We start from the raw sequence: 23934 nt of genomic DNA on the forward strand, positions 1-23934 counted from the left end.
TTACTGTCTGAAATTGTTCTGATTTTCAACTTTACAACTTGGCTCATTAATTTTACTAGGTGAACACAACTCATCGCATCCTGAGTTTATATTTGTCAGCAGGTGAGAGATTTTTCAGTTTCTCACCAGTGATTCTTTCAGCTGCATATAAGAGAAAAGCGTTCATAGTCTTGTAATACATGATATTTATGATGGACAGTATCCTTGATTTTAGCTGTTGTGCTTCAGAATACAGAAGCATAAAGAATGTACTGAGTTAAAACTCAATTATTTAGGCCAGACAGAAGTTACACTAACAAAACCATCAATATTATTTACTAAATGAGACAACCAACCTCGAAAGGTGTCTTGCAATTCTTGCAGGTGATTACATAATTGATCCACTCCCCATCTCTCATAACCTGGTGGGAGCTCCAACAATAATGTGGTCTTTGTCATTTTGCAGCCAGCGATTGTGTCTTCAAAATGATGTTTTCAATGTTCTGATGTGTGGGTGTCAACAAAGGATTGTCACTCTATGTCATATGATGTCAGATGAGCTTCACCAAGACATACCTGCACAAAGACACACAAGGTTGGAACAATACATATGTCCAATTTTTCCCTGGACTGGTGTTGAAGCTGTCTTTCACAATCTTGAAATAATCTAATAATCTAATCTAATATCCTTTTCAGTTCTAAATTTGTCAAGAAATGCATACACTGCATTGGTACAATGGAATTCTACATCTGTTAATTTTGCAGAAGTTCAGAAATAAGGCAGTTTCTCCCTTGGGTGAGTTCACTGGCAGTCTTTTGTATTAAATAAAAATGTTTTTATATGGTGCATAATGAAAAGGTGGTGGTGGATTTTTAGTTGTACAATATTAGTCTGACAAATTTACACGTACAGATGTGATGCATCAGTTCCAAATGTGCCACTGTCTAAGTAGTACACTGTTATTTTCTGGTTGATTTTCCAGTTATTACCCACTGACCTCTGCGGGTGCTATTCTTATCTTCCGATCAGTGCACATTACTGCACCATTGTACCATATTCCTCGAGAAATATTTCTAATTTCAATGTATACATGTGTATATACATTTCCTTTTTTAATTTTTTATTTCTTTGTGTCTTTCCCTTGTCCAAGATAGAACGACCGGAGTAAAATTCCCAGCATGTTTACACTTACCTGGCAATAAAACTATTATCTTATATTATAAAACTACTATCTTGAATAGCATACCCTTCAGTGACTGATTCATAAGAGTGCAAAGCCACAAAATAATTACAATAAGATAACTTTGGAGACTTGTGGTTGAGCAGCCATGGGGTAGACAGCACACTAACAGAGCTCCTCGATCACCAAAGGAAAATGCCTTTTTTTCCAAAAGATTAACAATTAGCACAAGGACTCAGTGTTGCGATTATAATATGCCCAAAATGAAAAAAAAAACAAAACTGCTTCACCGGCGAAGGAAATTGCTCAACCAGTTTGTAGTATGTTTAAACCTAATACACTATAACTGATATATTTAATACCAATACACTATGTGTATTGGTGTAGTGTATACACTAGCGATGCTTACTGTTACAAGTTTAGACCGTGTGAACAATGAGCCGGGTAAACTTCGTCTCAGTGCCACATCCACGATGAGTCAGCATGACGAGAGAAGGGAGATCACATTGAAAGGAAACACGAGCGGAGGTGCAGAGACTAAAAGATTATAAAGCTGTGTTTGAGAAGGGTGGATCAGATCTCACTGGTGTTGATGCAAACTTGCCTCTGTATTGTGTGATCTCCAAAGATCTTTGCTTTAACCCTCCTGTCGTGTTCGGGTCAAATCTGACCGATTTACAACTTAAAACACGCATAAATATTGTGTTTTACATCTGATTGCCTCAAGGCCTTATGATATCCTCCACACTATGCACTTGAACATATACAAGTGATGATCACCTCTTTCATTGACTTTTGAGTGTTTTAATCAACCTTGTTACACCTGTGGTGTTCCCGGTCAAAAGTGACCGCCAGAGGAAATGAATGGGTATCCAGACTATATTCATCCATCAGACAGAAAACATCCCCATACACACCACCCCAACTCACTCACACACACATTTCAGACTGAACAATGTCTTTTGCGGGTACACATCTCTTTCCCGCGCTTATGTGCCGATCCTCCCATGTGGACCAACTTCCTGATGAAACAATGTATCATATCTTCACACAGACTAGACAGTTGTCTGTTATGTGAACCCATCTCTTTCCCACGCTTTTGTGCCTATCCCCCATGTGAACCACACCTTCTAGACTAATCAATGTATCATCTTCACACAGACCCCATATATATAGCATGATGTTTGCCTTGCACTCCTTTTACTCTGAGCACAATAAGTAGGTCACGGACCAAGCGGTTCTCTGTCGAAGAGGTTCTGGTCCAGCTTTTTGGACATGATGAAGAGGGCACTGAAATTGAAGCAGAGATAGAGGAGAATGTCTCGGAAGTGGAAGACAACCTAGATTTTAATCCAGACTTTGAGGAGACTGACCAGTTAAAAGATGGAGACAAAGAGGCACCTGAAGAACAGGCACCTGAGGACACATTCCAGTCCAAGAGTGGACACTTGCTCTGGTCTTCATCCCCCCAGGACAGAGGAAGTAGAGCGAGAGTGGAAAACATCATAAAGATGACGCCAGGGGAAACACGGTATGCAACATCTCATATGGATGACATCAACATGTGGATGACATTGAGTGAATTATACTGGAGATGACAAACCTGCAGGGAACTGTGTGTTTGGAGACACCTGGACAGAAATCGACCTGGTAGACCTCCAAGCCTACATAGGTCTGTTGATTTTATTTTCGATTTGATAACAGAGATACACGACCCGTCTGCTGGCGAAATGACAAACTGGCTGCCATCAGGAACATTTGTGACAAGTGGGTGGAGCGTCTACCACATGTACAATCCAGGCCCTGACGTGACAGTTGATGAGCGCCTGGTTCCTTTCAGAGGTCGCTGTTCCTTCAAGGTGTACATTCCAAGCAAACCAGGGAAATATGGAATAAAGATCTGGGCAGCATTGGTGACTCCTCTTATTCAAAGGCACCAGCACATTCCCCGCACACCAGCCTCTGCCAGTCTGGTTAGGAGTGCGCAAGCCCCAGCCCCAGTTCCAGCCACTGCCCTGGCTGCTCTCCTCCAACAAGGACATGGGCAGAAAAGGAAGCGCTGTGAGCTCTGTGCCCCTAGAGACAACAAAACAAGCCTGAGATGCTGCAAATGTGATGCCTATGTTTGCAAGGCCCACTCTGAGCTGACTGTCACATGCCACTCATTTGCATGAATTGACATGCACACACACACACACACGACTTCATGTTGAGTTTGGTCTTTGGTTTTGCATTTAGTTTTTACATTACATGTTCATTTTGTAATACATTTTCAGTGCCTATTTGTATTTTCACTGCAGTTATTTTATGTCTAATTCTATAAATTCATGTTAAACACTACTTTGAGACATTGTTCACAGCTAAAGAATGTTGAATAAAAATTTGGTGGTGAAAAATGGTTTTTGTGCTAATTTAAGAGCAGTTAAAACAGACTGGTCAATTTTGACCGGGAACACTAAAGTAAGGGGCGGGAGGTGAACACGACCGGAGGGTTAAAAGACTTTTTAATGGACAAGGATTTCTGTATAGCAATGTATTTTGTGGAACATATATATTGAAGTTGTGTACTTCATTAAAAAGTTTACCTACAACAGTACACAGCATAATGAGTTGTGTCCTTAAAGGTTTATAACTCTATTCAATAGACATCACAGTGGCAGCACAGTTTGGTTTCTTATTCTTGCACAAATAGTCAAAAAACCCAACAATTAGGCACTATTTATGTGACTTACAATGGACAATAATATACAAGTTACAAAGCGTACAGGACAACAGACCAATAATAGAAGAATAAATCTATATTCAAGATGGGATCAAATTTGTAAATAATTAAAGTAAAACCAAATGCAAATAATAATAAAACAAACAAACAAAAAAAACAAAAGAAAACCTTATACACAGCAGCTTTATATGTAATTAAAAAAATCCCAGCCCTGAAATTTGGTGCGCATATTTTGCTTAAAAGAAACACCATGGTTTGTTGCTCATAATTCAAATGTGTACCAGATTAATTGATTACAAAAAGCAGTCAAAACCAAGCATGCTTATACTGAAAAAGGCTTAGTTTTTGTAAAAACCCTGAGTATCTGCTTTGAACATGCAGTGGATTTTCTTTTTGTTTTTCTTTTAAATAATTAGAATTTTTTAAAAACCTCTCTTTTGGTTTCAAAAGAGCTTCACTCTGGCTTTTTCCTTTCCATTTTTTTTAACAGCGCCAACGTCATCATCGTCGTCATTGTTCTCCTTCCATTCGAGTTTCAGAGGAGTCAGCTCAGGTGCTATTATGTCTCCATCCTGTGTGTGAATAAAAGCACAGGACATTCGTATCAGCAAGGGAAATGCAGTGTGCACATAGCACCAGGACAAAACTTGCAGTCATGCCTAATCCTTAGAAGTGATCCTGGGGCTCTGCAGAACAATTCTTTTCCAGTCCAATAATGCTAAATTCAATTATTCAACTAATTTATTGCTGTGCATTTTTCAATCTTTCTTTTCCCTATCACTGTCATTTTGCATTCCAATGCTGCAGACATACTGTAACACACAGTTAAAAAACATAATGCTAGCTATTCTGAAATATGCCATAATGCAGTGCGGATCACAATACTTGTGTGAGGCTGTGCAGCCACAGACTGCCTATTCTGACCTTTGTGCGCTGCCCATATTGGGCATGAGATGACACACCCACTTAAGACAGCACAGTACAGCCCTTAAATTGCATTGCTATTCCCGCTTGTGGTTTCTGCCACACTGCAAAAAGATCTAAATTCAGTTTAGCACCTATGTGAATGGCTGGGAAAGCCCCATAAAGGAGGCGGTATACATAATTCACAACTGTCCCAATCTATTACCAGACTCTTGAGTGCGCAATAATTTGTATCACCTCATTACTTGTTCCTGTTCTACATGTGAGATTTTAAGTGTCCATTTGGAAATTGAATACACATGATATCATCTTGTGATCGAGTGATCTGGTGATCAGATGATCAGATGATTCTACTACTCCACAGGGCTTCTTGTGCCCCCCACTTAGTTTTTACTTTTCCAATCTCCAAACTCTCTTCTGTCTCAGGATGAGTAAACATACTTATTCCATGTTTAACAACATTATCATTGTATAATATTGTGCGATTTTGTATGCTAGAGCAGATAAATATTACCTGAGGCTTTGAGAAGTTCATGTTTATGCACCACTGGACAAAGTGCTTCTTGGCAGCCTCCAGAATCTTTCTATCTCTCTTCTTGCAGTAGACCCTGATGAGCTGCTCAGCGAATTGCTCTGGAAGAAGTTTTGACACCTGACAAGAAGCAGCATTGGGTTTATTTTGAGTTATAACAAAGGAGGAGAACACAAACTGAGCACTTGCTGTACATGAAGGATATGTAGCAATTAAAAATAATCAAACAATTAAGGGAAATGAAGATTAATATTGTAATTCCATTGTGGTTCTTACCTGGTTCTTGCGGATCTGAACAGCTGTGGTTATGTCATCCTTGCAATAAAAGCGCACATTGTTGATTGGGTTCTTTTTCTTCATCCCATAGTCCATGTCAATGACCTGAAGCGGAAAGGGAAACTTTTAGATCAAACCACAAAGGGGAGAGCTATGAGAGCAAGAAAGTGAAATAGACACAACAACAATTCAGCAAGTGCATCACATATAATTTTTAAAAACTCACGTTGATTATAAAGTCCTCTGGCTGCAGGCAGACATCCTGGGAACCACTCAGTGGGATGGCCTCAGCCAATTCTGCTTCCCATTTCTCAATCATGTCCTTAAGAAAATGACAGAAGTGGATGATGTTATTTAACCTTGGCAGTCAGCTGAGTTGCGATCTGACCATGGATCTCATCACAGCGATATCATGACATCATATCGAAAAAAAGGTGTTCATTGTATGCATGTAAGCAATCAGACACCAATCAGTCCTTTTCTAGACACCTAGAAAAGGACAAAAAAAAAAAGAGAGAAGCCACCTGAAGAAAGCACTTAACAGCAGATAGGATTGTATTAAATCAAGCCAGCTTAACTTCACTTTTAACACCAAACAACATAAACTGGCTGTGATGATTACTTCTCTTTTTACAGAGGAATATTTTCCTGTAAGTGTGTAAATTCACATGCAGCAACAGATGGGGACTGTTGCTCTGAAGACTGAACGTAAATGAATCAATTGTTGATTTGTATACATCCATATGAAGACACCAGAACACACCTGGGTGACACTCAAAGGTGTGTCGGGCTGAGTTTGGCCCAGACACTTATAAAGACGTCGACGGACTATATTGTCTAAAATATTCCTTGCTTCATCCAGCTCCGGGGTGGACGAATGGAGTATCTGTTCAAATACGTTATCTGTAGGAAAAACAGAACTCATTAAATCACAATATATTCAATAGAATATGCCCCCCCCCCAAAAAAAAAAAGATAATTGTGAAGATTTTAATTGTTATACAAAATCATGTGTTTTAAAATATAGATAACGGTTGTTTAGTTTGGGTTAGGGAAGCTGTTTTGAGTGAAGATTTAAAAAAAAACTGCTCCTTGATGTTTCAGATGTTTTACACAATTGCAGTGAAGGCGGTGATGGTTTGTTGTTACAAATGCTGAAACTGTTATCTTGGTGTTTCCACATCGTTGTGACTACCAGGTGGATGAGGATGCACCACAGCTGAGCATAAATAACTATAACCTTAAAAGAGCTAACAGTTTGTGGGTGAATGATCAAAATCTGATGCATAGATAGTGTTTGTCGTATTTCCTCTTTCTGCGCTAATGCACTTAAACCACAAATTAACAGCACACATTGGTATTTACTGACCTGTCAGCTTGATGTAGGCCTTCATGTCATCTATGGCTGTGGAGATGGTGAAGAGCTTCTTTTCTGAACCTTCAAACTGAATATATTTATCTGCTTTCAGAAAGGCATCTGAGATCCTGAACAAACATAACCAATATGCCATCACTTTTGAGCACACGTTGTTGTGTACCATACAACACGGATGATCACAAAGTAAGCAGGCTCTATCAGAGACATCAGCTACTCACATGATCTCTATGATGCTGCACACTTTGTGCTGATAAGCTCTTCTGTGGAGACAGTTCCTTGTGTGGAACATGTCATAAAGATTGCCCACCTCCTGTTAGAGAGGTGAAGAGAAAAGAATTACTTCTATTTTAGTAAAAAATAATCATCTGAATTGCTTACAATTTTAAAAGCTGATCCCACATCAGATGTAACCAAGTTGGCACCTTGTCTCTGGTACAGATGTGCTTCTGCCCCTCCACTTTGCACACCCTAGCAAACTTGAGGAATCGGCGATAGTCAAAGTTGTTCTGGATGCCTAAATGGTGGCAGTCCCACCTGGCAAAGTAGTCCCACTTATCCACATCAATGCCATTTCTTTTGTTGGCAACGATTTCATAGAGGAAGGACTTATCTTCTGGACGGCCTTTATATTGCCACTGTTGAGATAACACACAATAGCTACATCAGAATGTTATATTTCAGTGCTATTCGGCTGAAAAACACCAACAAAGAGCCACAGATGATAAGAAGAAACAGTCTGGAATCCTACATGAACAACACTTTGTTCAAAATGCAGGTTTAGCTTCTGAAATATTTAAAAGGTTCTTTTCTTCTCTAAATGATGCCACTGACTGATTTCACAAAGGCACAACAAGCAGTTACCTTCTGTCCTTGAGCTGCATTAGTGTCCAGTGGTCCAGCAATCTGTTCCTTAATAAAATCCAGGTCTTCAGGCAGCACCAGGCCATTCTCCTCCATCACTGGCTTCAAGTTATTGTCATCAACCAGGTAGTCAAACATGGATAAAGAGGCATTCTCATGCTGAAACATATACATAATTGTACATTTTCATGACTGCGGTTTTAGTATATTTCTATTAAATCCCCTGCAACTGAAAAGTGCATCTATCTTTTTGCAAATATAGTCCTAAACCAGTTGGTGTAGTACTGTAAGAATGATTTGATAGAAATCAACCAATTACTATCCAATAAATCTTTTTAACAGTTTTTATTCATGTCTGAGCTTGAATATTGTAGTTGTGATCAACAGGCTTAGGCCTTGGTTGTCAAATAGTTTACTGAGGAGTCATCAAGCGGTTTGAAGACTTGGCAACACAGCACATGTGTATAAGACATGGTTTTCATTGAATCAGAGCAAATTCCACTTCCAAGAAACAGAAAAAGATGTTGAAGACAATTTGCCTCTTCAAACTAACAATTAAGAGAAATACTAGTAAAATGTATCATTCATACAAAAAGCATAAATCAGTTTCCAACCTTCCAGGTAATTCCTGGACGTGCTTTGGGAATGAAGAGCCTATCAAACATATGGGAAAAAGGTCCATGCCCTGATAAAAGGGAGCAAATGAATAAGATGATTTCAATATGTGTAAAATTTGCAATAGGTTCTTCTTATAACAAACATCCACTTCTTACTGATATTCCAAATTGTGCTCACACAATTTGTCTTTTACTCACCTAAATCATGGCAGAGTCCAGCGATCTGCACACAAAGGATGTCTCTCCGAGAGATGAGCAGCTCTGGCTGCTTCTCATTCAGAGCTTGTACAAGCCGCCCTGCCAAGTAACCCACTCTGTCCCAACAGACAACAAATCACTTAATACAAAAAAATAAAATGAAAGCACCACAAACCATAGCTAATAAATAATAGGATATATTAGTTTAGAACCTTTGTCTTTCAGACAGTAATGACTGATACAATTAATGCTTTGGGCAACTAGATTTTACCCTAAAATATGTACACAGACCATTCCTATCTTTTGGAATAGGATGATTTCAATCAAAGTGAATGGTTGAAATGAAACAAACAAAGTTGGGGAAGGTGAGATCAAGAAATGACAATTTCAGATGCATTAACCCACTTTGTTTTCTGACAGACCATTCCTTGCAGAGATTATAGCCAGCATGCCACATACTCACATTTTTATAGACTTACAAGAGACCCACTCTGATCGATAAACACATATTTTAACTGAGAACATACCCAATTGAGTGTTCAAAGCGATTGTGGGCTGCTCCAGGGAAAACTAAGTAGGTCGCGCCCAGCTGCTTGATGTATCGTAGTCTCTGGAACTGAGGTGTGTCTATGATTTTAATAAGAAGTGGGTGTAATTCCAAATGGCCATGGATAGGATCATTAAACACCTGCCAAAACACAACACAACGTTAAAGGAGACTTGCTTTACAATTTGTAACTTAGTGAATATCAAAATGACCGCCAACAGCATTTCTAGTTCATTTATGAGGCCCAAAAGCACTAATGCTACTATGCCAAAGTTTTCATGTGATTGTTACTTTAGAGCACTGGTTCCCAAATGGGGGTATCCGAATGCACTGCAGGGGGTATGTAGATTTCAAAGTTTAAAATTGGATTTTCCAAAAGCTCAGAGAAACTTAAAAGAGGTATAATTTTAAGCACTCTTGTTGATAATTATTTGTTGTTTATTAGTTACGAAGTTTAATCATTCATTCACTGATGGCACTGCACTGTTTTTTTCTCTTTTCTTTTGTATTCAAATTGTTTCACGCTGGTTAGGGGGTACTTGGCTGAAAGAAAGACTGAGAGCCACTGCTTTAGAGGATACTGGTCGCACCTGGGTTATAATGTAGTTAACTTTAGCTAACTACATTATTATTAGAGATGGCTATGAATCAACAAAAAACTTAGATTCTTACAGTATAGTCAGGTCAAAGTGTCAAAACACCTGCAAAAGCCACCAGACTACAGGACATGCCATCTATTCTGTATTTTTTTTAGCTGTGGACTGAGAACATATAGAGACCAGAGAAGGAAATTCCCCTCTGTGATTGGCACTTTCTGGCTTTTTATCACACAAACTCCACTTCTTTAGTCTAAACAACTTTATTATTGTTATTATTACTTATCTATAAGCCTTGCAGTCCATCAGTGGAGAAGCTACTTGGAAGCAGTAAAAAATGAAATATCAAAACATCGTTCAAAAAGGTAATGGATATTGCGGGGCTATGGAATACCCCTCTGCATTACTATCATTATTATTATTAGCATTATTATTAGTTTTAGTAGTAGTATTAAAAAGACTGCATGTGTGATTTAGAGCGACTTGTGGGCAGAGACAGACCAGAGGGTTATGTGAAAACTCTGAGTATGTAACCCTGAGATGAGGGAAACTCTGCGTTATCTGTTCCAGAAAGAGGGGTATCTGAAACTCTGAGTCAATCACCATGGCAACAGACTCTGTGAACATATCGTGCTCGCTGGCAAGTTTTCTTTAAGAAACTCTGAGTTTCTACCCGTCTCCTCCCCAACAAATAAGGCACCATGGACGTGTGCTCACATCACAGCAAATTTTATGCATGGCGCTAGGTTTTTTATTTTTTTGCAAAACGTAATTTTCTTTACAACATCAGTGATGCAGAGCACTTTGGAAAGGCAACAGTGTGTAGAGCTGTGAGAAAATTAACTTTTACACTGAAATGGCTGTTCCCAATGATGGGAAGAGGAATTTAACAGGATTGCAGGTGACGGATTTAGAAATCATATATTCTGTTATTTTAAATTATATACATTCTGCTGCTCTCCCTGTGGCAGCAGACAGTGTTTCTTCCTTATCATCATCGTCACCATCATCATCATGTGTTGCAGAAAAAGATTCTGTTTCAGAATACTTTGAACAGCAATCTGAGGCAAGATCTGAGTCTGGAATACTTACAGCTGGGTGTTCAATAGTTTAAAGACCCCCGGACCCAAAAATGTAAAATGTGTAAAAATACTCTAATATGACTATTTTTTTTTTGATTGAAATGTCTTTCCCACAAAAAATTTTTTTTTATAAAAGCTATCAAAGAGGCTCATTGAAAAAAAAAAAAAATATATATATATATATGAAAAAAACAACAAAAAAAAACCAAACAGGTTTTATGAATATTCATGAGTATGCAAATACGTCAGACTTGTGCCCGCCCACTGCCGCTGCCTGATCTGGGTTGCTCGGGAATAGCGGTGCGCTGTCCAACATCATGCTTCAAGATGAGCTTCGTGGCGAAGCCCATCCGTTTTTTGGCCAGGTTCAAGGAGCAGCTGTCCTCAAAATGCTTGCTGCAGACCCGCGTTTTAGCTGGAAAGTTGGGTAGCTGGGACATTATCATTCCAAATAAATTGCAACCATTATTCTTATATAGTCTTATACACTCCAATATTATGTACACTCACCGGCCACTTTATTAGGTACACCTGTCCAACTGCTTGTTAACACTTAATTTCTAATCAGCCAATCACATGGCGGCAACTCAGTGCATTTAGGCATGTAGATATGGTCAAGACAATCTCCTGCAGTTCAAACCGAGCATCAGTATGGGGAAGAAAGGTGATTTGAGTGACTTTGAACGTGGCATGGTTGTTGGTGCCAGAAGGGCTGGTCTGAGTATTTCAGAAACTGCTGATCTACTGGGATTTTCACACACAACCATCTCTAGGGTTTACAGAGAATGGTCCGAAAAAGAAAAAATATCCAGTGAGCGGCAGTTCTGTGGGCGGAAATGCCTTGTTGATGCCAGAGGTCAGAGGAGAATGGCCAGACTGGTTCGAGCTGATAGAAAGGCAACAGTGACTCAAATAACCACCCGTTACAACCAAGGTAGGCAGAAGAGCGTCTCTGAACGCACAGTACGTCGAACTTTGAGGCAGATGGGCTACAGCAGCAGAAGACCACACCGGGTGCCACTCCTTTCAGCTAAGAACAGGAAACTGAGGCTACAATTTGCACAAACTCATGGAAATTGGACAAGAGAAGATTGGAAAAACGTTGCCTGGTCTGATGAGTCTCGATTTCTGCTGCGACATTCGGATGGTCGGGTCAGAATTTGGCGTCAACAACATGAAAGCATGGATCCATCCTGCCTTGTATCAATGGTTCAGGCTGGTGGTGGTGGTGTAATGGTGTGGGGAATATTTTCTTGGCACCAATTGAGCATCGTTGCAACGCCACAGCCTACCTGAGTATTGTTGCTAACCATGTCCATCCCTTTATGACCACAATGTACCCAACTTCTGATGGCTACTTTCAGCAGGATAATGCGCCATGTCATAAAGCTGGAATCATCTCAGACTGGTTTCTTGAACATGACAATGAGTTCACTGTACTCAAATGGCCTCCACAGTCACCAGATCTCAATCCAATAGAGCATCTTTGGGATGTGGTGGAACGGGAGATTCGCATCATGGATGTGCAGCCGACAACTGCAGCAACTGTGTGATGCCATCATGTCAATATGGACCAAACTCTCTGAGGAATGCTTCCAGCACCTTGTTGAATCTATGCCACGAAGAATTGAGGCAGTTCTGAAGGCAAAAGGGGGTCCAACCCGTTACTAGCATGGTGTACCTAATAAAGTGGCCGGTGAGTGTAAATGAACTGGCAAAGAAAATCCACGGGATTGGTTGCTAGAATTTCTGACGTATCAAATCCAAGTGAGGAGCTGAAAAACTGAATCCAACTTTTTCAGATCTGGTTTTGAAACTGCATTTTTAAATCTAAAGTTTTATTTTTTAAAAGACATAAGTTTATACTTACATCTGTTGTAGCCACATGTGTGCTGGGGGTTGACCCAGGGATGCCCTCAGCTACTCAGCCTCTGTCAGAGGTGGTGGTGGCAGCTCCACTGGTTTTTCGGGCCTCTGCCGTCTTTCTGTTGGCTAAGCAGAATTCAAATGTTAATCTCTTTTTTTTTTAGTTAGTAAATTTTATTTCATTCGTGTACACATTATCACTTTTTGAATTACTTCATTAAATAAGGGTAAACATTGTATGATGTGTTCATCTGTTCAGTGAGCTATTAAATGAGATGACGTTAAAACATTTTGTTAGGGGTTTAAAGTAATATTTACTTTGTTTAATACCTTAAGTCAATAAAAAAAAAAAAAAAAAGAAAATCAAAGTGAGGTACAATCATAGCCCAGCAAAGTATCCCTTACCTTTTTGAATGATGTTTTGATATTTCATTTCTTTTACTGCTTCCAAGTATGCTTCTCTCCTAATGGACTGCGCCTAAATGAAAATCAGATTTTATTCCCATTTGTAACTGTAAGCTATGATCTCTTACAGTTAAATGTAAAATCAATTGAAGAGTACATCCAAACCTGCGCTTTGACTCGGGTAGTAATTTTTTCTCCTGCTGTTTCTCCTTTGCTGCTGCAGCGGTGTGCAACATGTGCTCATACTCTCCATAGGCCTGCAGTAAGACCTCCAGCTCCATTGGGTTGAAGTAACTGGATCTTTTTTTTTTTCTCGGTTGTCATGGTGACTCGTGGTATCAGGGCTCCATTAATAATGGCTTTTTATAGAGGTTGTGCACGCGCACAACTCAAAGTGAGCATACTCACAGTTGATTGAACCAACTCAGATCAGCTGTTCTGGAACCAGATACTCAGCTTCCCATCTCAGAGTAAGTCAACTCAGAGTTCAGGGATAGAGTCAGAGTTTGTTGAACCTAGTTGTTTCAAAGAGGCCGCCATTAGTCAATTGCACAACTTAAACCTGCCAATGTTACACTCTAAAAAAGAGACAGGACTTCTTCTATTTGGCAACTTTATTCTTCCTGGTGCCGCTTATTATTATTATTTTTTAAATCGTTTTCTCTGGAGCAGCGAACATGACAACAGTACAGCATTTTTTTCTCCCCCGCCCGCAAACCTGCGCGCTGACTAACGAAAAGTGGTGCCGAGAACTGCCTCCTTTACCACAGGGAAATAAGGTAGATCATAAAGCAAAATACTCGAACAATCAACAAAAAAATGAAAGTGCATTTCTCCTGTAACTGTTCCCATATCCCCATGAATTGGAACCCTATATTTTAAAACTAGCTAGCAGCTAGCAGCTGATATTATTATCCCACCTCCCTTAACAACTATATATGTATTTCCAAGTGGTGCACTTTGTCCAAGGACTTGTGAGTGAACAGTTAAAAGACTTCCTGAATACAAATAACATTCTCCCTCCATATCAGTCTGGATTCAGGAAACAACACAGCAACATTACAGCTTCCCTGAAAGTCATAAATGACATATTACAGTCACTGGATCATAAAAACTTTTGCACAGCTCCCTTCATGGACCTTTCCAAGGCTTTTGACACAATGGACCATCACATCTTGGAAAAAAACATCTGTCAGACATTGCGTGGCTGTTGGTTGGTTTACAAATTATCTGGCCGCCAGGCATCAACGTATCAACTATGATGGCTGTTCTTCCAGTATTTTAAATGCCTCTTCTGGTGTTCCTCAGGGCTCGGTCTTGGGTCCAATTTTTTTCAGTATCTATGTTGATGTACTGGGTCGAAATGTTCCCAATGCCAAATGTCAAATTTATGCTGATGATACGGTTTTATATTTCTGTGGTTGAACTCTAAAACAGGCCTTTGGATATTTGCAGACTGCTTTTAATCTTTTGGAATCCCAACTTATCGACCTGAAACTTGTTTTAAATGTGCCTACGACTAAACTTATGTTGTTCTCCAACGGCAGTAAGGTCAGTGATCCTTCAATCAGCATATTTTCCTTGCAGGGAAACCAGATCGAATCGGTTACACATTTTAAGTATTTGGGCATTTTAATTGATAACCGTCAACTTTTAAAACCCACATTGAGAGTCTTATCAAAAAGCTTAAAATTAAGCTGGGTTTCTTTTTCAGGAACCTGTCCCTGTACATTGCCTACAATCCCTTGATACTGTGTAACATGGTGCCTTGAGGTTTGTTACAGGCTGCTCTCACAAATCACTGCTCCTTATATGCCCAAGTTGAGTGGCCGTCGTTGGCCACACACAGGTTTACTCACTGGCATTTTTTCATTTATAAGACCATTCTGGGTTTACTCCCCACATACCTGTGTGGCTATATTATCAGATCCCATAGCACCTACACACATCAGTTACCTGTCCCCAAAGTCCGCACCGTACTTGGTAAACAGGCTTTTGTGTATTGGGCTCCCTCATCCTGGAACCTTCTCCACAGCAGTCTCAAATTGCAGGACCTTATTACAGTCACATCTTTGAAAAAACTCTTGAGAGATCTGGAAGCAGGCTCTTATAACATTTGTACTTGCTTTTCATGATGTTGTGATCCTGTATTGCCCATGCCTATTTTACTATGTTGTCTGTTTGTATTTTACTGTACATATTGTTGTCTGTCCCTGTTTTGATACATTGTCTGTCTTAATATTGTAACTTTAACTTATCCTGCTGCTATTTTGGTCCTTGTATCTCTGCGGGACCGACCTGGTTAAATAAAGGTTAATAATAAAATAATAATCATGGACATCATGCATATATTCTATTTCAGTTATTTTTTTTATGGTTAAGCAATGTCTTCATTACTGAGACACAGCAGAAACCAGCAATAGTGTATGATTTCTACTGATGGACAGGTTTTGTATAAGGACACACAACAACAAGGAAAAGATTTTTATTTGAAATAAAGCAAGAAAAAGTTTTCAAATCATCTAAATGGCATTACAAATGAAATGACTAACTAGTCTCTAATAGATTTCCATATACACTCCCATTTCCTATCAAATACAATCCTTATTTTTGCATCATTAACAAAACACAATATCCAAAGTTTGATGAAACCACATTTTCAGTGATGTTGACATTGAAGAGAGCAACAAGCCTTAACCTACATAACCTAACTGCAGTAAAAAAATTAGGATATATAAATGTAATTAAAACAATGACATTTTTATTTATATTATACGATTATTCAAATGAAAGAAGTTAATGAAAAAAATACCACCATAACAACCTCTGTAATCTAATATCTTCCACGTAAAAGTGATATTGTAATGGATGTCCATTAAACTCACACAGCTAACCAGAAAAGCAAAGACCAACAAATATACAAAATCCCCAAACCATAAACTAAATGTGACCTTACAGTGACAGATTACATGACAAAAGGGCTTCACAGGTTTTGTTTGTTTGTTTGTTTTTAAAGATTTGATTTTCCTCTGAGATAGTAAGTCATGGTCACTCATTAAAGCATTTAATAATAAATTAGATGCCATACATATGCATATGATCTTACATAGATCATACTTAAAATAATAATGCATCATTTTGGCTGGTTGGTTGTCTAACTTTAGTTTCTGAAAGCAAACAAAGGCTATTTTGGCTAAGAATCAGAAGCGCTGTAGGAAGACAAAAATGACTGTTCGAGCAATATGTAATATTTTAATGGGGGTCCTTACAGTCTGGCAGCAGCCGACCACTGTATTTCTCAGGGTTTTCATGTATGTGTGTGAGAGTGTTTCAGTAGTGTGTGTAAAAGCTTTTCACTCATGTCTGTGATGTGTTTTAGCAGGGCTATTAAAAATAATGTCCATGATGGAAACTCATACCCGAAATTTGCTCTGTTCAGATTCAGATTGTACATGGTTTTGGGTCAGACAGTGATTCTGTTGTGGCATGTACACCTGCAGAGGGAGAGGGTGGTTTAAAACAGATGATGGAGGTGATGTAAGAAAAATCTATGTGTATTATGCAGCACAACAGAAAAGTTGACTGTCTTATTTTTGATTTTCAGCCAGTGTTTGTCTTCTCAGCTTTCCGCTGCATCTTCCACATCTTCATATAGATTGTTCTCTCAACCAACCCGAGCAATGATTTCTGGATCTCCACCCTGCAGTAAATAAAGAAGACAGACAAGTACATTAGCATTAACATGAGCAGTGAGAATGTAACGAGAGAGAGACAGTTTTCATAATTTTTAGACCAAGACAGTAGTCAGGACTGGAGTATAGCAGTTTTGTAAATCTTATTTGACTTGCTCTAAATATATCACCTTCAGTATTTTATAGCTATTTTTCTGATACCACTCCAAGAAATGTTGCTTTGCCACAGCCAGTTGCTCATTCTTCTTGCAGTAAATTCTGATGAATGTCTCAGAAAAGCGCTCTGGGAGAAGTTTGGACACCTGAGAAGAAGCAGATATTTAAGAGGACATGTATCATAGAGACTTCCCTTTCTGAAGAAATAAATAGTTGTGACTGCTGATTCTGACCTGGTCCCTGGGGATGTTAAAGGCTGTTTTGTTGTCAGACTTTGAGTAGAAAAACACTTCACCAATGGGGTCCTTGTCTTTCCTTTCATAATCAAGCTTAACGGCCTACAAGAGAAAAGATGAAAGACAATTTTTTTTTTTACACTACAATGGGCAGCAAGGCGCCATAGCGGTTAGAACTGTGGCCCCACAACAAGAAAGTTGTGGGTTCAGTTCCCAGGCCTGGGGCATTTCTGTGTGGAGTTTGCATGTTCTCCCCGTGCCCCACTGGGTTTCCTCCAGGTACTCCAGTTTCCTCCCACCATCCAAACACATCATGTTTGGGTTAACTGGTGACTCTAAATTGTTCATAGGTCTGAGTGTGAGTGGTTGTTTGTCTCTGTGTGTCTTTGTGTGTTGGCCCTGTGATGGACTGGTGATCTGTCCAAGGTGACCCCGCCCTCACAAGGGTTAGTTAAGTGGAAGAACAGTTAAGTGGTAGAAGATGAATTTATGAATCAATTACGCCACAACTGAGTAATTCAACTGAAAACCTACTACAAAAGTGAAGTTTTCTGCCTTCAGCCAATCCTTAGTCTCACCAAAGCTGTTCTTCCACACGCTTTCCACCTAATTGTGAGGAACAAGATGGGAGACCAAAGTGTTACTATGAAATCATTCACACATTCACATCATTCATCTATGCAAGAACTACTATGTGTATAACTGACTGCCCATCAGAAACAATGTAAGTAAAGTTTTTTTTGTAACTGTACATTTTGCCACAACTGATGTTTACAAACATTTTCCAAATCCATGCTAATCAATAAAACCCAGGATTAAGAAAATGAAGAAAAATTCATGAGAGTGTTTTGAAAAACTTTGCTGTTGGACTCTCATTCTGTGTCCCCATCACTTGGAGCTTCACTTACTTCTTCTTTCCACCCCGAAATCCTCTCCTGTGGGAGACAAGAGGAAGTGAGAGAAAGAGGATTGGAGACCAAGTGTTTATTGTTAACCCATTCACAGTCACACATCTATGCAAGATTTATTAAGTAAAGCATTGGCCTGCCAATCAGGGACAATGTAGGGTTTAAGTGTTCAAGGAAATGTGACTATAACGTAATTTTACCTAAATAACATGACAGAACTAAAGTAAGTTCCTCAATGATAGCCATGACCCATTTCAACTAAAATATTAGTGACTCCTGTTGATCTCTCATTATTATCTATATTATCTGGGAATGTAAATGAATTAAATTCAATGTGTGAGAAAGGTTTTCTCTCACCTTTTAGTATTTTCATGTACAGTGTATGCCTTTCATTTTGTAAACATGGTGAGATGGTCCATGTGATGGTCAATTATGCAAATAAATATTGTTATAAATACAAATATCTCTACCTTTTACCTTTCCCAGTAGTTAGGAATAATAGGAAAAGATGAGAAATGGGGGGCCTGTGCCCCAGTAAAGCTTTACACCCTGCTTGTTTCATACATGCCACAGTCATAAGCCACCATGTCAAACATCCATGTAAACCAAAACAAGAACACAAAGATAGTGCGCACCTGTGGAAATTCGGTCCCAGTCTCAAGTTTCCCCACACACTTGTAGAGGTCTCGAGTGATGATCCTGTGGAGAATATTCTTTGCGTCTCTGAGCTGTTCCGAGGAGGAAAATAGAATGTCTTCAAACACTCGATCTACAAGAGAAATGATATATATGTACATTTCATTCAGTTTTTCTCATTTAATCTCGTTTCCTCAATATACATTGTATTCTAATTATATTGTGTTTTTTTCCAGATTAAACCGACACTTTCCAACATCCCCTCAGTTCCATATGTAATTATGGTGATTAAGAAAGATGGTACTTTTAGTATCTTGCCCCTTCCCTTTTCTGACAGCACACAATAATATCTGCTGACCTGTCAGCTTGGTGTAGGCCTGCATGTCATCAATAGCTTCAGAGAGACAGTAGGACTCCCCCCCTGAGCCTTCAGTCATGATGTGTTTATCTGCTTTTAAGAAGGCATCTGTGATCCTGAATAAAAGAACCCAAAGATTATCTTTTTTGAGAAATTTTTTCTGCATACCATGTAAAAGAGTGAAGCATGAAGCAATGGAAACAAGCTGCATCAGACAAAAGAGCAGATAAATGTTATGAGGAGAAGGGAAGGTACTTACATAGTCTCAATTAGCTTGTTTGTCTTGTGCTGGCAGGCCTTCCTGTGGAAACTGCACCTTGCATAGAACATGGCATACAGATTGTGCACCTCCTGTTGACAGTATTTCTTTTAGGTTAGTTAGAACTCATCAGACCAATGGATTGATGTATAAAACATAATTTAAAATTGAACAAACAAACACAACAGTGACACTGTCACCACCTTGTCTCTCGAGCAGATGTGCATCAGCCCATCTGGGCATTTAATCACTCGAGCAGACCGAAAAAAGCGCAGATGGTCAAAATGGTTCTGAATGCCAAGATGGTGGCAGTCCCTAAGAAAAGACAAGCATATGGGGAAACACACACATGAACAGAATACAACCGCCTGAGTGAACCTGCTACCTAAAAAGTGAATTTTTCTACAGTAGCTGTTTCTCAAACTTCACCTGGCAAAGTAATCAAACTTGTCCACATCAATGCCATTTGTTTTGTTGGCCACTATTTCATAGAGGAAAAACTTGTCCTGGGGTCGACCTTCATTACTCCCCTGTGGAGATGAAAAGGCAACTAAACACTGGTTGTTTGGAACAAAGAGGGTTTTATACAAATCACAATCCCAGACCAACATGTACCTCCCCTCTATCTTCTGGTTTCTTTCCTCTAATCATCTCCTTTATGACCTCCATGTCCTCTGGCAGCTTCAAGCCGTACTCCTCCATCACTGGCTCTAACTGATTTTGTCTTACCATGTAATCGAGCATCTTTACAGAGTTTTCCTCATGCTGCAACACAGACAGACTCATTAGAGCATATAGAGGGTTAATATGAAAAAGTACATGGTCACAACTCAATGGGTCTTAGCTTTGCAAAACTTAAAGTTTCAGATAAAAAGATATAAGACGATTTTTTTTAAGGTGAAATTGTTGAACTGTTTCTTACCTCCCATTTTATATTTGGACGTGCCTTGGGGATGAACATTTGATCAAACAGATGAGAAAAGGGCCCATGTCCTAAACACAAAAAAAATTATATAAAATAATCCTGTCAAGTTCACACACACTTTATGATTTAGTCAATGTGATGGTATATTAAAAACAGACTGGTGTCAAACCAGACAGGCCTGTAACTCAACATTTCATCATATTTTTATAAAACATTAATTTATATTCAATTTGGCTCTCTCTGCTCCCATTTGCATTCATTGTGATGTGATGATGTCTGATGGCATTTTCCCAACAGAGCATGTCACATCCGCTCTGCTGTTTCTTTAAAAAACACAACCCCAAACTTTCCATCCAAATGTAGCACTAATTACAGATGGAGATACACTTTTGCAAAAGTGAAGCAGGTGTATCACTCACCCAGGTCGTGGCAAAGACCTGCAATCTGCACACATAGTTTGTCTCTCTCTGTGATTCCAAGTTCAGGCTGGTTTTGTTGCAAAGTGTGAATAAGCTCTCCTGCCAAGTGTGCCACCCTGCACCAACACATACAGTACACATGCAGACAAAAGACTGACTTTTAGCATAGTCCTTATTGAATCATACAATTCATTTAATTGAATTTATTGTCCTAATAGATGCTTTGAGAACATGCAGACATACCCAATCGAGTGTTCAAACCGGTTGTGGCACGCTCCAGGGAAAACAAAGTAGGCCCCTGCCATCTGCTTGATGTATCGTAGCCTGTTGAACTGAGGTGTGTTTATCATTTTGACGAGAAGTGGGTGTAACTCCACATGGCCGTGGATGGGATCATTAAACACCTAGTGGGAACAATAAAATAAAAGCCATAAAATAATTACAATAAGATACTAACTTAGAAATAACCTGAGGAATGGACGTCCTCAGGGCATGACACAGATGTACACAGATCTTCCACAATGTTAAAACCAAAGATGCCAATTTTGAAGAAAGACAAAGACACAAATATGCACTAATATTAAGCTTAGCCAACATAATGAATAAAATGATGATTTAACAACATCGCCTCCTGCATAATGTCTATAAGTGACCGCCTGTAAATGTATGTCTGTCTGTCATCTTATCTGCTGTCCTTGTTTCATTGGATGTACTTACTCTTTTGCCCTCAACTGCTGTCATCTTTTGATCTGTGGATCGATGCTACCTGATACCCGCACATTAGCTGGCCTTTAAGAACCTTTACAAACCACACCCACAATAATTATTCAGACATCGTCACCACTGGACGTATAAACCTCCAATTTCAGTTTCATTTTTGTTGACGTTCATTTTGTTTCACAGACATACACATAGCCAAATATAGATATAATATGATAAATAGCAACAACGAAAAGCACAGTAAAGAAACCCACTATATTTACAGCATATATACTGCTTTTTTGGGCTTGGTTAAATTCTTTTAGGTTGCAGGTGCCGACTCTGCAATCTTTCTCCTCCATCAGCTGAAGCTGCCACTGTAGTCGTGAAGATGAGAACAAGAAATAAGACTTTTTGTGTGTCTCTATATGTTGCTTGTCTTAAAATGTATCTATGATAGAGGGCATTACTAATCTCTTATCAGTCAGAAATCAAGGCAGGGTAAGTTTCCTTGTGGAGCACATTACTAAAGATAGAGGCCATTCAATGTGAATAAAAGCAAATGTGAAAAATATCTGTAAAAAGTACAATAAGGAAGAAGTTTAAAAACCCAGAACCTAAAAACAGAAATACAAAATTTAACTACATCATCAGAAAGTTAATTGAAGGATGTGGAGAGCAGGTTTTAGATTTTGCATAAAACTAGTAACTGTTTGAGCAGGTTTGATATCCTTTGGGAGCTGAGTCCAACCACCTTCATCCATTTTTGAGCCTGACTTTCAGGGAACCATAGAGAATTTACAACAGATTCTCAAAAACCTTGTTAAATATCAGAAAAAAATCCAAAGTGCTTCACAAGAAAACAAATAAAAACTTCAAGCATCATGATAACAGACAGATAAAAGAATAAAAAAAGGTCAAATCTATAATAGAGTATTATAGACTTAATTATAATTATAGTAATAATAGTAATGTGAATAATGAATCACCAGACCATTCTTAACAAAGTTATCATTTTCACACCACATCAATGTGCAAACTGGATGAAAACCATGTACCAAAGACCTGAATATAAGCTGCAGCCTCTAATTTTAGAAAGAAACTAAATGTTGTACTTGCATAGGCCGCACCGGACTATAAGGCGCAGGTGTTCCACATTGTATTATGAGATATTTACACAGAAATGTTACATGTGAGGTTTTTTAAGTTTTTAAGCTCCAGGTCCAAACCTACATTTTGGCCCATACCGTTTACTACCTTGTAGAACATCTGTTTTATTTTCACTTCTGTATGTGACTGGAGGCCAGCGGCAAAGACCTGAAAACTGGAGTAACAAGCTCATTTCATAGTTTTAGTTTGAACTTTGCACTACAGCAGTAAGAAGAAGAAGCTGCAGCTGTCTAATGGTCTTGTTTGGTAAACACTGAGAAAGGCGTTGAAATGATTGATCCTAAAGGATATAAAGGCTTGAATACATTTCTTGAAGTCTTAGTACGCAAAAGTCTTTGACCCTTGCTATGTTTAATAGATACCAAAACACAGATCTAGCCTTAGCTTTGATTTGGTCAATGTGACTCCAACATCTCTGTCCATGATTACTCCCAGATTTTTAACATTGGATGAAGTCTTAAATGTTCTAGGCAGCAGGTAAGCTCCAGGTCCAAACCTTCCTTCGTTCTTCCTTAACAGATCTGTGTTTACGGAACTTTAAAGAAGTATTTTGTATCCAGCCACTTATTTTTTTTATGGCACAGACATTGGTGTTGCTATCCAGCATTGGTTAATCCCTCATGTGCCCAAGTGTCTTTTCCTTATATGCTATGGTGTTGGAACAGCGCAATTAAAATTCAGACTTGTCTGAAAATTTAGCAAACAGTCTCAGCAATGAAAGCTTCCTATATGTCTATCACAGACAGACACATGGCCGAATATAGATATAATATGATAAATAGTAACAACAAACAGCAAGCACTTAGTAAAGAAACTCACTATATTTACTGCACTGCTAAAGTTGAATTCATTGAGCATTGGAGTTGGGCAAGAGGAGCAGATTTGGTGCCAACTCAGCACTCCTTCAGCATCATTGGGTGCAGCTGCCAGCACAGGTGATACAAACTAGTCACACAAGACCAACACATAGATGCTGCTGGGTGGTTTTTGTTTTCTTGTGTCCAGGGTTATTATCAGCTGTCATCTGGCTTCGACAAACTAGTCAGACAAAGCCAACGAATACATCCTGTTCTCCTTCTCTTTGTGCAGTTTTCGTGTTTGTGTAATATCTATTAATGATGTACAGTTCCTGACATGGTGGAGAACCTTTTTTTGGGCTTGGTTAAATTCTTTTAATTTGCAGGTGCCAACTCTGCAATCCTTCTCCTCCATCAGCTGAAGCTGCCACTGCAGTCGTGAAGATGACAACAAGAAATAAGACTTTTTGTGTGTCTCTATGTTTTGCTTGTTTTAAAATGTATCTATGATAGAG

At 39.0% G+C, this 23934-nt stretch overlaps 1 protein-coding gene across 2 annotated transcripts; it reads right to left on the minus strand.

Annotated features, from left to right (window-relative positions):
- Positions 1 to 4286: 4286 nt before the first annotated feature.
- LOC115046819 (deoxynucleoside triphosphate triphosphohydrolase SAMHD1-like) lies at positions 4287 to 21507 on the minus strand. Of its 2 annotated transcripts, XM_029507444.1 has the most exons (15): positions 21471 to 21507; positions 20997 to 21157; positions 20754 to 20869; positions 20332 to 20402; positions 20025 to 20174; positions 19839 to 19939; positions 19613 to 19724; positions 19410 to 19501; positions 19151 to 19266; positions 18792 to 18925; positions 18157 to 18183; positions 17783 to 17854; positions 17246 to 17350; positions 17027 to 17158; positions 15682 to 16864 (listed from the first exon to the last, which is right to left on the minus strand). In XM_029507444.1, exons 1-15 carry the CDS (start codon positions 21492 to 21494, stop codon positions 16829 to 16831), a joined length of 1449 nt encoding a protein of 482 aa, XP_029363304.1. In that variant the 5' UTR covers positions 21495 to 21507; the 3' UTR covers positions 15682 to 16828. The 2 variants fall into 2 exon arrangements, with proteins under 2 accessions (XP_029363303.1, XP_029363304.1); XM_029507443.1 differs by lacking the exons at positions 15682 to 16864; positions 17027 to 17158; positions 17246 to 17350; ... (1 more) ...; positions 18157 to 18183; positions 18792 to 18925 and adding exons at positions 4287 to 4454; positions 5321 to 5458; positions 5615 to 5719; positions 5841 to 5936; positions 6378 to 6517.
- Between the last annotated feature and the right edge of the window lie 2427 nt (positions 21508 to 23934).

This window comes from Echeneis naucrates, chromosome 7 (genome assembly GCF_900963305.1).
Source record: "Echeneis naucrates chromosome 7, fEcheNa1.1, whole genome shotgun sequence".
NCBI classification, from domain to species: Eukaryota; Metazoa; Chordata; class Actinopteri; order Carangiformes; family Echeneidae; genus Echeneis; species Echeneis naucrates.